Consider the following 17,725-nt stretch of genomic DNA (forward strand, 5'->3'; position numbering starts at 1 on the left):
GAGGTGGTGGTATGCCACTCTGAGCTCTCCGGCCTTGAAGACCAAGCGGCCCTCCCTTTGCCTGTCTCCAGACTGTACCTTTAAGTTACCTGACATAAGTGTGTTTGCACCTCCTGGCTCCATGTAGATAGCTGAAGGGACTTTGGCAAGTGTCCTAAGCCTGCCTCTCCTGTTCTGAACCCCCTTCTGCTTTCTTCCTGGTCCCTGTCTCATTCCAGGCTCCATCTCTTACTTACATCATGTTTATGAACATGAAAGGCCAGTCCAGTGGCCTTAGCATCCCTGTCTAATTTCTGTGATTGCTGGCATTTGAATGGTGGGCCTGACTACCTGGTCCCTTGGAATGAGTTCTATAGTCCTGACCAGTCAGCCTGTGTCCTGGCAAGACCTACTCACTATCCCTGTAAAAAAGGGACTTGACCCTCCAGGCCGCACTTGCTATAGCAACCCTGTTATTGTGCGCGTACTCTGAAACAAGTGTTTCATGTACATTATTGCATGTAATCCTCACAGATCTCAGGAATGAGGAGTAGGTATTATTATTAATATCCCCACATTGCAAGTGAGGAAATCAAGGCGTCAAGAAGTTGAGTGTTTGCTTATGATCGTATCGCCAGTGAATAGTGGGGCAGGGATTTGTTTGAATCTGTGTCTATATAAATCCAAGCCTCTGCTCTTGTAGTAATAATACCCCCTCCATTTTCTTGGAAATTTCCAGGAGAACCATGAATTCTCTTGATCTGGTGTGAGCATTGCCCCTACAAAGTCTACCAGAGGTCCAATGAGCAGTGCCCAGAGTGTGTGGAGATTTGGGGATGGTTTGTCTATCTGCTGTGCCAACGAGCCCCTATCCTGAAGCAGCAGGAGGCAATTTGGCCGAGGGTCCTAGCAGTTAGGTGAATCTCATAGGGTGTAGCCAGGAAACTCTCAGCAGGACCAGACAGTGGAGAGAGAGTGGACTGGCAAGAACTGGACAATGGAGCAGGCACTCAGCTTGGGGATCCGGGTGTGGGACAGTTTAGGACTAACAGGGAACAGGGGTGTGCTCTGGGGAAAGAGAAGCAGAAACCCCATTCAAGGGCTGGGCCCAGTGCCTGATGAGAAGGCAGACTGGAAAAGGAGATTCTGACATAAAGCCATGGGGCATCAGGGTCACACCCACTGGCTTCCCTGTGGACTCTGCTGGGTGTATTTCCATATCCTTTGTGTTAGTGCTTGTTGGGTGGATGAATGGATATATGGAAGGATAAATGGGCTTGGGGGAGCATGATGATTCTATTCCCCCCACCCCCAAAGTTGGGGCTAAGATCATTTTATCCAAAGCAATGGTGAGGAAGGGTAAGGGGCTGTCATGGCATATGCAGGCATGTACTCTGACCCACTGTCTCCTTATCCCTTCTTTCTCCAGAAGCCCCCGCCAAACCTGAGGAGGCAGAGGCTGAGCCCTTCACAGACTCCTCTCTGTTTGCACACTGGGGCCAGGAGCTCAGCCCCGAAGGCCGGCGTGTGGCCCTGAAGCAGTTCCAGTACTACGGCTACAACGCCTACCTCAGTGACCGCCTACCCCTCGACCGGCCCCTGCCTGACCTCAGACCCAGTGGGTGAGCAGAGTCAGTGGCCGGGCCCTTGTTGACCTGCCGGTGGGGAGGTGGGGTCCCCATGGTGCTGGGGACAGAGCCAGGACTGGGTGTCTGGACTCCTGATCGCTTCCCAGCTTTAGCTTAGGGTCCTCCCTCCTCGGCCTGCATCGAGCAAGTCACTCTCCCTCTCCTCCAGACTCAGTTTCTCCATCTGCTAAGCAGGGAGAAGGCTTTCTTCCATTAGAAATAAGAAATTTTGAGGACTAATAACCGAATTTAATCCTTAAGGGCACAAGAGTCATCTGGCACTCCTGTTAATAAGTCATTTTAACCCAATTAGTTGCATTTTTATGAACAATTATTTTTTTCTGTAAATTAGTTTCTTAAAGTATATCCATCTTCCAAGGCTAACAAGTCATTACACCCGACAGAGAAGTCTGTCTTGACTTCTCTCTTTGTTACAAAAGATGTTCCTTTAAGGTTCAGTTAGAATTTTTATTACTCCTAATTATTAAAAATGTGGGCACGTACCACAGCTGAGAAAATCTCATTAACTTTTGTGAGCTCCCCCCTCCACACCTTCTCTTCCTTTCTACTTATTTTAAAAATTTTCTTAAAGCTGCAAACCACAGTTAGCTTGTGTCTGGAGTTTTCAAGAAAGATCTTGCTTCTGGGTTTGGAGTCTGTGTTCTTTGGGAAGGAGAGTTCAGTTCAGTTTCATAGACATTTATTGAACATCTGCTGTATGCCCTGTAGTGAGGTATGGTTTTTCTTAGCCCAAGTGAGCCTGGCTGTGCTCTAGGGATGAAAGACCATCTAAGGATCTACACAGGGAAAGAAGAGTATATGTTCATTTAAAGAATACTTGGGGGCTTCCCAGATGGCTCGGTGGGTAAAGAATCCACCTGCAATGCAGGAAACACAGGTTCAAACCCTGGGTCAGGAAGATCCCCTGGAGGAGGGCATGGCAACCCACCCCATTGCTCATGCCTGGAGAATCCCGTGGACAGAGGAACCTGGTGGGCTATAGTCTGTAGGGTTGCAAAGAGTCAGACATGACTGAAGCGACTTAGCACACACACACAGGACTCTGCAGAGGCCTCAGCCATGATCTTGGCCAGCACAGAAGCTATAGACTCAGGCACAACTCAATACACATTTTTCCCAAAATAAGGGGAAATGGTAGATTTTGCTGACTGTAGCGTGGCTGTAATGATGACTGGTGTTTGCATGAGCTTGACTGGTTGAGGTGTGCTTCCCATGTGGACCACACCAACCTGCATGAAGGTGGGCAGGCAGTTGGCATAGTCCCATTCAGAGTCGAAGCAGCTGAGGAACAGAAAGAGTAAGAACTCTGGCTGGCATCACACAGTTGAACAAGTGACTGAGCTGAGACTTGAACCAATGTATCCAGAAACCAAATCCAGGCCTTTGACCCGAGCCCACAGCTGGGCTGCCTTGACTGTGCAGGAGGCATGCTGAGAGCTGACTGACACCCTTCCACCCTTCACTGAGAGAGGCGCCGTGCACACCAGTCCTTCCTGCTTCCATGGGAGAGAAGCAGGAGTTGCTGGGTGGAGAGACCGCATGGCCTTTCTCTGAAGTGCAGGGCTCCCTGGAAAGCCTGCTCTGAAGGGAGTGCATGCAGAAAAGGCAGCCCAGCCTGGACTTCCCGAGTTTGCTAAGAAGGTGGTGGCAGGTGCGTGGGCCGGGGCTGGAGGGGGATGTCTCTGGAGGACTCCAGGTGAGCTGAATTCTGTGGTTTCCTCCTGAGCCACTGGAGAGAAGCAGTAATCATAATGGAAAGACCTTTCCTCTGCACAGAACTTTACAGTTTATCGAGCTTCCACACCTCCCCTGTGGGCAAGGCGACTTCTGTCAACCCCTTTTTATAGCCAGTAAAACAGAATCTCTGATAAAAGGCAGAGCTGAGCCTGCCTGCTCTCAGCAGGGGCTCCTGCGGAGGCTCTAAGGACGGTGGTGTCTCTTTGCACATGGACTTGGAAGGCTCTGTCTAGCTCTACTTCAGCTGCTGTGCCAGACACACACCCAGGATTAGAGAGCCGATGGTGGACCGCTCGAAACAAGCACATGCTTGGGTAAAACAGTGCCTCTCTTTGTCTGTTAATTTCCATGAAAACATCGCTGCCTTGTAACAAGGTCATTGCTTGCTTATCCCGTTTAACTCATTTTAGAAATATCTTTTCAATATCTTTACTGTCATCCTATTTCAAATTACACTGCCAAACGTTTATATGGCATGAGCCATGTTTTCAGGGAAGCATTTCACACTTTATTTACATTAACTCTTTGATGTCTCACAGTAACCTTCTGGAGCAGGTAGAAGACACACGCTTTACTCTTCTACTCATGACACTTTGACACCAGATGTGGGTTTTTTTCCCCAATATCAACCAATTCTGTGACACCAGCTGTGTGTCCCTACAATTCAATTAGCTTTAGATGCTACCTACCAGAGTTAGTGTCAGATCCCATAAGTTAAAGGCTCAGTCCCACAAGACTGGCCCCACTTTAGGTACCAGTCACAAGTCCCAGTTGTCATCTGTACTTGTCACTGCCCAGCTGTAATTTGGGATTCAACTGCTCCTTGCTGCTGGTGGTGGTTTAGTCACTAAATCATGTTTGACTCTTTTGCTACTCCATGAACTGTAGCCCAGGTCCAGAGGCTCCTCTGTCCATGGAATTCTCCAGGCAGGAATACTGGAGTGGGTAGCCATTCCCTTTCTGACCCAAGGATTGAACCTGGGTCTCCAGCACTGCAGGCAGATTCTTTACCGTCTGAGCCACCAGGGTACAAGGGGCTGGTAAAGGGGACTGGACTATCTTCTGCAGCCCCTAGTGGTAGCAACTGGGGCAGAAGCACGCACGCCTGTCCCCAAAGGAGTCGTGGGTCTTCAGCTGGGGAGACTCTGGAAAGAAGAACATTGAAGTGGAAAGAGTCAGGACGGGATTACAGCAGGGAAAGAATAAAGCCTGGAGCCAGGGTTCTGGATCCTCCTGGGAGCAGGTTAGGGTCCATCCAAGGTGGCTATGGGTGTTTGCGGTGTTACCACTATGAGTATGGCCACCAGATCTGTGTGTACAGATTGGAGGGTCACAGGGTCTTCATGCTGCAGCCGCTAGACAAACCTCGGAGATCTCTGAACTTTGGGGTTCAGGAGGACTGTCTTCATGAGCATCATGTATGGTAGGCAGGTAACAGCCTCCCAAGGGTGTCCACATCCTGGTCTCTGGAACCTTTAAACATGGTGTATGCAAAGGAGAATCAAGGTTGCAGATGGAATTGAGGTGGCTAATCAGTTGGCTTTAGAATAAGGAGATCATCCTGAATTATCTGGACGAGCCCAGAGTAATCCCAGAGCATTTAAATGTGGAAGAGAAAGCCAGAGCGATGGCAATGTGAGAAGGACTCAGCCAGACACTGCTGGCTTTGAAGATGGAAAAGAGCTGTAAATGGGGGAAACCTGTAGATACTGAAAAAGCAAGGACAGTGTCTAACAGGTTATCACCTGGAACTTCCAGAAAGGAATGCGGTTCTGCTGACACTTTGACTTCAGCCCAGTGAGACCTCTGTCAGACTTCTGGCCTCCAGAATGGAAGATAACTAATGTGTGTTGTTTGAAGGCACCAAGATGCAGGACTTTCTTACAGTGGCAGTGTTAGGACACTATCCAGTGGGCACAAGATCCTCAGAAGGCTAAAAGTGCCCTGCCCTTGGTTTAATGTTCTGCCTTTGCTGTGTTAAAATTCTTAGTAAGTTTTCGACAAAGGCCACCATGTTTTCCTTTTGCACTGAGCCCCACAGGTTATGTATCTGGTCCTGGTGGGGAAGCAGGGCAGTTTCAGGTGAGAAGCTGGGACATGATCACTGGATTATCTAGGGGTTGCTTCCCCAGGGCCAAGGATTTACCCCAAGAGCCACTGTCTGCTCACCAGTCCTTCCTGTGTGGCAGGCACTGTGCAGACAGATTAATGTCCGCCTTCTCCTTTAACTTTTATCCTCATGTCTCTATGGGGTAGTTATTATTGTTCACATTTTATTTAGGAGAATGCTGAATATTTCCTAGGTTAAGAAACTTGATCAAGTTCCTGGTGTTTTTACGTAAGTCTGTGTCTCTAGGATGCTATACAGCCCCCTCGCCCCACCCTTCCTAGGGGGGCTTTTCTAGTTTGGAATCTTGGCTCTGTGGAGATGACCCAGAGGTCTTTGGAAGATGAGGCTTCCATGACGGTTGCCTCAGAACAAAGGGGTAAAATCAACACCCCAAATAATGATTCTGCTGCTGCATCAAAAATGCTAACTGCACAGACACAGGAGGAAATACTTCTTAACTGGGGCAATCTGGGAAAGTACTTGTGGTTCCTGGTTAATTAAACATATTATGAACCAGTAGTATCACATGATTGTTCTTAAATATAATGTAATCTTGAGCAATATTAATGTCTTAAAATGGGGAGGTGAATAGTTTTGTTCTATTCTGCTACTCAGATCAAAGCTACAGAATTGGATTTTATGGGATATAGAGAAAGTGAGGTATGTTTAGAGAACAACTCAAGAGGAAAAACTGGGTAACATGACAGACAGATGAAGTTTCTGCTGGATTATAGAATAATATGTAAAACCCGATTGCCTGGATTCCAAGGCCAGGTCTCTCGCTTCTAAACTGGTTGACCTCCAGCAAGTTAACTAGCGTTTCTATGCCTTGGTTTTCCTGTCTGTAAATTGGAGATGGTAATACACAGATTGAACATGTAATATATGTAGACACCTTAGAACATTGCCTAACATCACAGTAACTGCTATTTAACTTTTTGTTACTCTGGGTCCCTGGGCTTCCCTGCTGGCTCAATGGTAAAGAATCTGCCTGCCAGTGCAGGAGATGCAAGACACCTGGGTTTGATCCCTGGGTTGGGAAGATCCCTTGGAGGAGGAAATGACAGCCTATTCCAGTATTCTTGTCTGAAAAACTCCCTGGACGGAGGAGCCTGGCAGGCTACAGTCAAAGGGGTCATAAAGAGTCAGACACGACTGAGCAACTGAACACATCTGGGTCTCTGATTTGTAAAATGGATGGCCTGGGGGCACGGTCATGACTTTATGTACTAGAAGGACCACTAAGCAGGCAAGGAGTGACACAGGCCAGGCCTTCCACGCTGGCACTAGATGAGAGGAGGGCCAGGCGGGCATTGCAAGACAGATCAGAGTGGTTTCTCCCCAGCCCCAGAGTTCTGAGCATCAGAGGCTGGAGCCAGGCTCTGCTGGAAAGCAAAGATGCCCTATCCTCCTCCTTCCCACCTGCAGTGCCTGCCTTCCCCACCTCCCCCACGTTCCTCAGCTCTGCTTGCCACAGGCCTGGTCTGCTCATCCACAAACCCCCCACACGGAGACGCTCATTCCCTCCCTTGTCTGACTTCTCCACTAGCGCTGGATGCTGTCTGTGTAGTCCCAGCAATCCCATTTTCCCTGGATTTCTAATAAGTTTTAGGAGCAAATGATTGCCCTGCTTCCTGTTGGCTATTTACAGTTTAATTGATTCATTTCCCTCCTTCTTCTACTTATAGTCTATGTTTGATATAGCAGATCCTTGCTCCAAATCAGTAGAGTCCCCTGAAAGGATGTTAGTAGAACTGTTTCTGAGTGAAAGCTGGACACTTTGATGATCACCTCTACTTAGAATTTTACCTGTTGTCATTCTGGTGTCAGACACTCTTCTGAGATGAGGCTGGCCCATTTCCCTTGCCTTGTAGATGATTAAAACTTCTGTCCACTATCTCTTCCACATCTGAGCCAGACATGCATCCTACCAGGACCCTGAAGCCCCTGGCTACACTAAATATCCCATTGCCTCCATGACCCCTCTGGCTTATTGGATGATCTGGGCTTGTGGTTGTGGTTGGGCAGGGAGTAAATGTCCAACTCCAGGATTCCATTCTGTTAGACTGTGGTGGAAGTCCCACCCGCGGGCTTTTCCTGGGCCTGCATTCATTCTACTGTTCACTGCTTGAACGTTTGTTCAGTTGTTCATTCAGCCAGATCCTGGGTGCTTCCTGAGTTTGTTCTCTGTGCTGGGTGCTGCGTGAGGCACGGGGGTGGGGGTGGGGGGCTGGTGAGCAAAGCAGATGTGGTCTTGATCTCATGCAGCTTATAGTCTAGTGGAAATACTGACATCTGTTAAATAATCACATAAAAGCTAAGTGGCGATAGCATATACATGGCATGAAAGAAAAACAAAGGAGCCTGTGAGAGTCTAACAGGGATCACACCCCAGGCCAGGAAGCACACTGTGTCTTTCTTCGCTGGTTTATACGTATGCTGTCAGGGAGGAAGGAGCTGAGCTTACTCAGGTGACAGCAGGTGGCTGGGATTCTTTGTACGCCAGTGTCTACACACAGTTGCATAATCACACCATCGGAAACCACACACCCAGGCTCTGGAGGAGCGCAGAGAACCCGGCTTCAAACAAAGAGTGTGTTTGGGGATTGCTATCTCTATGGGCTCAATGAAACAGGAAGGCAATCTAGGCTTCACATGACCAGTAGAGCTTTATTGTAATAGTCCACATCATCCTCCTAGATGCGCTGTGTCTACCCTGTCTTTCATCAGAGTTGACCTGGAGTGACTTCCATTTCATCCCTCCCTCCACCAGGTCTCTGGGTTGTCATAACACCGATGTCTGGCCAGACAAATCTCTAGATGGTCATAGAAGGAAGGTGCAGACCCTGGTTTAATGGGACCTTTGAGCACTGACTTTGGAGGCAAATGAGCCCAGGTGGAAGCCCTGGAAAATAACTTGCTGTCTCAGTCCAACTGCCCTCATCTATAAAATGGGGATAAAATGTTTACTCTATAGGACTTTTCCTATAGGAAAGAATAAAAATCAGAGGGGGGGAAAGGTAAAAATATACGTACATCTCTTAGTATGATTTGTCATGAGTCATTAGCACTCAGTAGGTGGAAATTATTAATGTTGTTACTTCAAGATATTCTGTATGGAGTCCCTGGGCAGTAGGGGTAGCAAGCACGGTGCAGTCTCTGAGCTCCAGAGGTTACAGAGATAGAGATGCCAGCCACCAGGAGTGGAAGTCTTGATTGCATGCATGCCCAGTGAGAACCCCCACACTGCTCTCATCCTTGGGTCTCATTAAGTCCAGCAGACTGAATGCTGGCAGGCTGGGAACCTGTCTAATCTGAAAAGTTCTGGAAGAAGCCAGAAGTGTAACCAAGTGAAGTCAGAGGAGGATCAAACAAGTCCTGTGGGTGCAGGTGGGAGGGTGGAGGCCAGGGTGAGGACACAGATGGCCGTGAAGGGATAAGAAGACACTGCTGATCCCAGGGTGCCATCCTTAGGAGGTCAACAGTACAGCTGAACCATCGTGTGCTGACTGCAGTATAGGGGAGACCCTCGACGCTATCTAGGAGAAAGGAGGGGCTGGGGACACTCAGGGAAGTGGGTATTCAGGGGCGTGTTATCTTCTCTCTGCTTGGTCTAGGTGGGTCCCTCCTGCACTCCCAGAACCCAGGCATAGTTAGACCCAGTTCCCCATACACACTGGCCAGCAGCCCCCAGCTCACATTCTACTTTGATCTTCACACTGGAAGGGGTCAATCAGCCTCCACGAGTCATGCTTCGATGCACTGGGAGCTCATAGATTTGCCTGAGTCACAGGAAGAATCCATCCCTCCACTGTGGAGGGGTCTGGCTGCTGCCCTGGCTGATACCCAGTTCCCAGGTGCCTGACTTGGCCTCTCTTAGTCTGGTACTGCCTCTCTGCCTCTCGCAGGTAATGGCATCACTAAAGCTCTTGACATAAACTTGCCTCATGAACAGCTCAAAACCATCCTGGGGAGCTCTGGTGGGAGGCTCCTGTCCCCATACCACCTCTGTGTGCAGGGATCGATGCAGTCAGCTTTATCAGGACCATCAATCCCAGCTTATTAGACAGCCACAGTTCTCCCTGCTCAGAAATGCCTTGTTTTTATCTTTAGTGGAAAATGGCTTAACTTTGAACAAGAATAAAAGTACAAAGGGAACTTTTATGGCTTAATTTTACAGGAGAATGTGCCTCTTCTCAAAATGATTAAGGCACCAGTCTGGTACAGTCAGGCTTTCTCAAGGCATGTAAATAGGGAAGGGTCGGTTATAGCCACCCTGGTGGCTCCTCTGACTCTCACGTACCCTGGCCCTTCTCTGGAGAGGTGAGCAGAGACGGGGGTAGACAGAAGCAGACACCAGAGCGGGTGGGGACGGCAGGCTCTGGGAACAGAGGCTGTACTGGCCAGACTCCAGTAGACATAGGGGCTGGGGGAGATCATTGGCATGTGAATACAAGAGGCATAGCCCTCAGGTAGAGGCTGGGGCTGGTTGTTGGGTAAAGTGGCCAGATTTCGGACCAGAAGCACTGGGCTTGATCTGAACAACCCTCTTCCATAGCAGCTCTTGGACGTGTGTTCCTTTGGCAGGACTTGGGATGCCCTGCTGTAGGCAGGCTCCTGTCCTCAGTTCAGTGTCTGGCAGTAATGATGGTGGGTGGGACCGGCAGGTATGAGGACATCTCGTCTGACATGCTGGTCTTCCTCCCTCTTTTTGCCTCTCCCCTCAGCCTTGTAAGTTCTGCTTCAATGTTGAGATGAAAATAGGAACCGGAACTATGTGTATCCATTATATGTGTGTTGGGTGCTTTGAAACAGTAGCCTCAGTTTATTCAGCAGATGCTGGCTGAATGAATGCTTGCTGATGGCCAGAACAGTGCCAGGCAGAGCATGTGCAGTCGTGAACAAGATCCTTGCCATCAAGAAGCTGTGGTCTAGTCATAGGATGGCCAACCATCCTGGTGTGCTTGGGATTCTCAGTGTTGAAACTGGGAGAGTCCTGGGCAGACTTGGATGAGTTGGTCACACTGCCTAGTCACTACTACAGTGGTGATTGGATATATGTGTCCTGTGGCATTTGGTGATGGCCAGGTGCTGGCTAGGAGGAAGAGGAAGTTTGCAAACTATTTCTTTAGTGAGAAGTTTTCCATTCATCACATATGAGAGAGAAGATCCTGAACTATATGGAGAAGACACCTAAGTGATCATTTCTCCTGCCTCCCTCTGTCCCTGCCTCCACGTGAAAAGATATAGAGAGCAGGAGAGTGGCTTGCCCAGGATCACACAGCAATTTGGGGCACAGCTGGGTCAGTGCCTGGGTGGCTTTATCCATCCCTTCTCCCCCACAATGCTCTCTCCCTATAAACTAGCCCACCTCATCTTTCTTATCCTGCCCACTCTTCACCTCTCTACTCACAGAAACCCAGGTTAAGGTTAGATGCTGTGCAGTCTGGAGAAAAAGCACCGAGGCTGATCCTGGGAAGGCCTTGAGTGACTCTCCAGAGAGAAGGGAGGGAGGGAGGATTTAAGGAGCTCGATACATTTGGCCAGGGGAGATCGCTTAATTATAGTGCAGAAGAACTGAGAGCTGCTGGAGATGGAATGTGAGCAACTGGGGCCAAAATCCCAGGGAAGGAGAGCAGGAGAAGGAAGGACCTGCTGGTGAGAGAAGACCTGACTCTCCTTCTAGGGAGGAGGTTTATACAAAAAGGAGTGAGCTGGGATCAGTGGCATGCATGTGAAGTTCAGGCCTTATGCAGACATACCTTGTCTTACTGCATTTCACGTTACAGTGCTTCACAGATACTAAATTTTCTACAAGTTGAAGTGTTGTGTTATCATGTGATGGTTAGCATTTTGTAGCCATAAAGCATTTTTAAATTAAGTCATGTACATTGTTTTTTTCAGACAATGCTATCACCCACAATATACTATCATGTAATAGAAACATAACTTTAAATACACTGAGAAACCAGAATATTCATATAACTCACTACATTGCAGTATTTGCCTTATTGCAGTGGACTCAAACCTGCAATATCTCTGAGGTATCCATGGATAAAATAAATAAACGTGTTGGTTTAATTCTGAAAACCTACTATATGCCAGACTCTGGTTTAAGGTTGGGAGCTAACACAGTAGCAAAATAAAGTCCCTGCTCTGAGGGAAGGTCATTATAGTGGGAGGAGACAGAAATGAACACACACAAATGTGATGTACTCTCCTAGGTGTTATGTTCAAAAGGGTTGTCATATAACAGCTGAGTTTGAAAGAGTCTTGCATGTAAAAATAGTGATCAGTAGAGTTTAGCTTGAAAAACGAATATAACATTCCTGCTCTGCTTAGAGAAAGGTCACCAGGAGATGGATACCAGACACGGCAGCTCAACCCATCAGGATGGCCGTGGCCATTACTGGGAGAAATTCAACTTGGAGTGGTTATGTGGAGCTTTAAAAAAGAAAAGAGAGGGGTGGAAGGCAGTTAATCCTTAACTCTGAAAAACACTTGGGAAACACCTGAAGCTTTAGATACGGAGGCTCTGAGAACTCAGAGGAAACCCCTGGAGGTGTAGGAACAGACTAGAGTCAGTCTCATGGCTGGTGGGGCAGACAGTTAGCTTGTACTGATATAGTGACCTTATTAGGAGCTCTTCATTACACTTTCAAAAAAGAAAAATAAAGGTCATGTGCTAGTAGTCTGACCATATAAAGTGTTTTCTTTAACTGCAATTAGCAAGTAGGTTGTGTGTTAACACTTCTATCATTTTCCATTCCTAAGGAAAGGTCAACTGCTGGTCTTGGTAACCATAAGTAAGCACTAGCCAGAATTATCTGACTGTTAACCACCACCTTTTAATTGCTGTTATAACAGTACTATTCACAACAACAACACTTTTTTGAAAGGGTCTGATGAGCTTAACGGAGAAGGCAATGGCACCCCACTCCGGTACTCTTGCCTGGAAAATCCCATGGATGGAGGAGCCTGGAAGGCTGCAGTTCATGGGGTCGCTGAGGGTCGGACACGACTGAGCGACTTCGCTTTCACTTTTCACTTTCATTGTTGGAGAAGGAAATGGCAACCCACTCCAGTGTTCTTGCCTGGAGAATCCCAGAGATGGGGGAGCCTGGTAGGCTGCCGTCTATGGGGTCGCACAGAGTTGGACACGACTGAAGTGACTTAGCAGCAGCAGATGAGCTTAAGGAGACATCCCAGCCTTTCTCCTTCATTCAGCCTTTCTCCCTCATCCTCCTCATCTCTTCCTCCCTTCACTGCAGTTACCTGAGCTGGCTCCCTCCATCACCTCCTCTCTAGTCGCAACTCTGTCCCCTCGACCCCGAGGGCCTTTGCACCTGTGGTGTGCCAGGTGATTTCTGACCCAGCCTCTCCCCTCATAGAGCCCTTCCCTGACCGCTCCTAGAACAGCTGCCAGGGCACCACACTGTCCTCTAACACCACATTACTGTTCATTTCGGCTTTTGTATGAAATTGTATCATTTGTTTGCTCCCATGTTTGCCTGTTTCCCACTTCAGAGCACAAGTTCCATGAGGACAGGCACTTTGTCCTTGTTTTAACCCTGAATGCAATACCCACCTCATGGAAAAAAACTCAATAGATTCCATCAAATGCAAGAATGAACGAATTCTACACCCATCTGTTACCCTGATGGCTTTACTCACATCCTAAGTATGAAGCAGATTTGGATAAAACCTTGGTTCTTTCCCTTCCCCCATTCATTTTTTTCATGAGAGAAAAAAAGAGCTGGAAATAGAATGAGAGAAGTTTCTGTAAACTTCTGGTAACCATAGAGATAGTGATTTTAGTTTATTAATCTCCTGCTCTTAAGCAGGCTGGGGCCCCACTGTGATTTCTGCAAAATTGCTCAGCGCTGGTTATCCTGCAGCCTTCCTCATTAAGGAAGAGCAGGCCCATCCCTATCCTGCAGCACTTTAATTACAACGAGCAGAAGCCCTGTGCTATTATGCTCATTATTGCATTATTATGCTCACCTGACTGTACCTCCCACTTTGGAGCAGTGCGACACCGTCACCAGCCCTGAACCCCTGGAACCTTTGGTGGCCGATAGTGGGAGCAGGCAGCCTCCACTCTGAGCTGAGGACCGAGGTCAGGGCCACAGTTGCTGCTCTCCCCTTTCATTCAGCTGTCCTGAAGATGGGAGCTCAGTGCCCTCTGGAACAGTATCTAGTGTCAGCCAGAGAAGGGCACCAGCAGTGGTTTCCCATCTACAAAGTCAATGCTTACAGGAGAAAGAATTGACATGCCCTTGGGAGCAATGACATTCCTTATTGTCTGGCCTCGTGATGGGGTCTAATTTTAGGGTCTCACGTTCCTCTTCCCATGGAGAGTGGCATGCAGACTTTTGTGATTTTGCCTCACGTCCTTTGGATAAGAGACCTCCAAATGGACCTCCAAATGGGTTTCAATGGAGCTAGGGAGGAAATGGGACAATTAGGGGCAGTCTCTCACCTGACCACTTCTCCTTGAAGGGAGAGCCTTGGTGTAGAACTAAGAAGACCAGAGTTGAGGTTTCATCTTGGCAGCTGACACATGGTGGGGACCTAGCCTCTCTGAGCCTTAGCATCTTTATCTGTGAAATGAGGTCCGAATTGTCTTTCTATTCCTCTATCATGGTGAGACTCTGCCTCTGGTTTCCACCTGTTTCTGGAGGCTCGATCCATAAGATGAAAGAGCCATAAGAGAGGCTCTAGGCAGCATTCCTTCTGGAGTGAGGCAGAGTGGATTCTGGCAGGAGTCTCTGGAAGGAGACATGTTTTTCTCCTGAAGCAGGTCATCTAAGGTCTGGCCTCATTTAAGCATTGGCTGTCATTTTGGAAAAACTAAGATTTTCTTTTGGTTGCATTTCCCATCCTATTGGATTTAGAAATACAGTGTCATTCTTCCAGTAAGCATTTGGTGACAGCCTGCTGGGTTCCAGGCCCTGTACCAGGGTCTAGTGATACAACTGTTCATCTGGGAGAGTTGTTGACAAATTCAGACTCTGTAGTGGGGCATACGGGTTTCAGTGGTTGAGGGTCTGTCTGCTGTGCACTTTGTGATTATCTTAAGTATATCAAAGAGAAGACCCCAGGGGAGAATCTGGACTCCTGAGCTTTCCAGCAAAGCTGGAGCCAAGACATGGGCGGGCCGGCACCTGGGGCGACCCCCGCTGAGTCAGTGACCTATCTAAGAGCCTGGCTGCTCTTCTTTCCAGGTGCCGCAACCTCTCGTTCCCCGACAGCCTCCCAGAGGTGAGCATCGTGTTCATCTTTGTCAATGAAGCACTCTCCGTGCTGCTGCGCTCCATCCACTCGGCCATCGAGCGCACACCTCCACACCTGCTCAAGGAGATCATCCTGGTGGATGACAACAGCAGTAACGGTGAGTGCCCAGCTCGCTGCCCTGTGCGGGCGTCTCAGCCTCCGTGCTTCTACAGGCTCTCCATGGCTCTTCCTTCTCTGGGATGTTGGCTCCTAGAGGAGAGGTTCATGAAGTTCATGAAGGTTCAGTCCATAGTTGCACTCTCTTCACGTTCCGGAGGGGCCTGGTCCCCAAGCTTTTCCTCGATGGCTGTCAACTCTCTCCTTCAACATCCTAGTGCAATGTGATGAGATAAATAGCCATGACCTCCACCCCCTCCATATACGCAGTGAGCCTTTCCGGTGACTCCTTTCTGTGAAGCATCATTCCATTTTGCTCTGTGCCTTGGCCTTTGCCCAGAAGATTTTTCATTGACGTTGTCCTAGGTGGTGGTGACGGTGGAAGTGTTGATGGTGCTGGTGGTGGTCATAGTGGTGTTGATGCTGAGGATGGTAGAAGATATGAACTGCAATGACAGCAACAGAGCTGTTGAAAGTCTAGCTTTTTTTCTGCATCCCCTGCTCCACATTCCATCTGACCTGAGCAAAGCCCCAGGCGACCTGCAATCCCTTGTTGAAGCCCTCACAGCACTTCTCCCTTTCTCCAGCTACTACCAGGTGCCTCTTTCCCTTGGTACATATTCCATAACTTCTGATTCTTCCCATATATACCATCTCCATAATATTTTCCGAACTTAGAGACCATGCACTGAGACAGTTTGAGAACCAGCTCTCCTGATAGGAGCTGTAATATGAATGTGCTATAGATAATACAACCTGGTCACAGGAGCACAGCATTGGGCTTGTTATCTTTAGCATTTTCTCTGATGTCAGGTAGTAAATTTCCCAGTGAATCCATTGCTGTAATGAGAAGTTCAGATGAGCAATTTGTATTTTGTTATCAATTAAAGCTGAAACCTATCAGATAATTGAAATATTTTTAATCTCTATAAGCAAATTTTCTATTTCATTTTATATCATGCAGTAAGAAGTGTAGTGTAGAAAGAAGGGACTTCTAGAGCTTTCTGAAGGGTAGTGCTTATGCATCATGTGACTCTCATTGTTCCGTGGATGTGAAGGAAGGAAAAGGCACCTCGGATGGCAGCAGGTAGGCAGAGGAGGCTTAAAGGTGATGGCCTTGTGAGGGAGACCTCGAGTAGGGAGACCTACCTATGCAGCTACCTGCCTGGCTCCACAGAGTGGATGCTGAGAAAGCTCCCACTCCCCAGTGGCTAACACTGCAATTTTGTGACTAGCCTGCCCGTAAACCCTATCTTGCTCCAGCAAGGCCATCTGTCCTCTTGGCCTCTTACATTGTCAGGAGGCAAGGGATGGAAGAGCCATCCTTCCAAGGGTGATGGTATCCCCCAAGCAAGAGGCATCCCCAGGCTCCATCCCACCCTGCTGCTGCTGCTGCTGCTAAGTTGCTTCAGTCGTGTCCGACTCTGTGCGACCCCATAGACAGCAGCCCACCAGGCTCCCCCATCCCTGGGATTCTCCAGGCAAGAACACTGGAGTGGGCTGCCATTTCCTTCTCCAATGCATGAAAGTGAAAAGTGAAAGTGAAGTCACGCAGTCATGTCCGACTCTTCATGACCCCATGGACTGCAGCCTACCAGGCTCCTCCATCCATGGGATTTTCCAGGCAAGAGTACTGGAGTGGGGTGCCATTGCCTTCTCCATCCCACCCTACCTCCTCTCATCACAAAACAGAGAACAAAACATCAAGAAGAAGGAAATCTTGGGGTCTTTCATTTCATTCCCATGGTAAAAACTTTATCGTGACCTGAAGGATGCTGTTTTGTCATTAATTCTTGTGGGAAAGAGGGGGAAAACTGAGATTGAGAAATTTAGATAAGGAAAGTGAGCCACATATAGAAGGTTTCATATTTGAATTAACCATATTTTGGTAAGAGGAGTGATACAGTCAGGACTGGGCAATGAAGGGCTGTGGATGTGTTTTATATCATTGTTTGGGGGAAAGAGACATCTTGAAGAAGGGAACTAGATGCATCGTAATTGCAGCCATATAGCAAGAAATAAAGGGGCCTGGAGCTGTGTTGGGTGTGGGGCCTGAGGGCGAGATATGAGCCTGAGAGGTTTTATAAAGGAAGCATCTGTTGGATCTCTTGACTGAGAAAAGGCCAAAGGAGGGCTGGTAAATGATGAATCAGCATCAAACCAGGGTGACCTAGAGGACGGTGGTCATTCCCAGGATAGGGGGCAGGAGGAAGAGTGGGTGGGTTCTTCATCAGATCAGAGATGGGGGCCTTTTAAACCCAAAGCTCTGGGAAGTATTGAGTTGATGGCATAGTTAAGTACCTTGGTGATGATTACACAAGGCTAGACTTGACAAAATTCCACAGGACTACAAGCACACACCCAGATGACTGCACATATTCCTGAAAAGACCTGGAGAAGCTTTGTGATGTTGGTAATGTCAGTGTCCTCATTTTGATATCATACTATAGTTGTATAAGATGTTGGGGGAGGCTGGGTGAAAGGTTCATGGGACCTCCTTGTGTACTTCTGTGTACTTTCCTGTGAGTCTGTAATTACTTCAAAATACAAATCAAGCAAAAGCCTTCCCAGAAGATTCTAACCCAGTAAGTTTGTGATGGAATCTGACCATCTCTGCTTTTCAGAGCATCCTTGACGATTCTGTTACACAGCTCTGGTTGAGAATCTCTGGTTTAACAAATAGGATGCATGTGCTGAGTTCCAGTGCATGATGTGAAGGGAAAGAACTCTCAAGTCCGAAGTCATGGGTTCTAGGACCCTCTCCATTATGGGTGAGTGACCACAGAAACTTTCCTCAACCTCTCAGAGTCTCAGTTCCTTCCTCTGTAAACAGGGATGGTTATCCTCCCTTGCTTAC

General features: G+C 48.1%; 1 protein-coding gene across 1 annotated transcript in view; it reads left to right on the forward strand.

The window, feature by feature from the left end:
- The window catches only part of GALNT18 (polypeptide N-acetylgalactosaminyltransferase 18), a 353,046-nt gene that overhangs the window by 167,361 nt on the left and 167,960 nt on the right, over positions 1-17,725 (forward strand). Inside the window, exons 2-3 of the mRNA XM_019975498.2 lie at positions 1,409-1,601; positions 14,703-14,869. Of these exons, the coding sequence (XP_019831057.2) occupies positions 1,409-1,601; positions 14,703-14,869 (360 nt within the window). The remainder of the gene's footprint in view (positions 1-1,408; positions 1,602-14,702; positions 14,870-17,725) is intronic.

This window comes from Bos indicus, chromosome 15, assembly GCF_029378745.1.
Source record: "Bos indicus isolate NIAB-ARS_2022 breed Sahiwal x Tharparkar chromosome 15, NIAB-ARS_B.indTharparkar_mat_pri_1.0, whole genome shotgun sequence".
Classification (NCBI taxonomy): Eukaryota; Metazoa; Chordata; class Mammalia; order Artiodactyla; family Bovidae; genus Bos; species Bos indicus.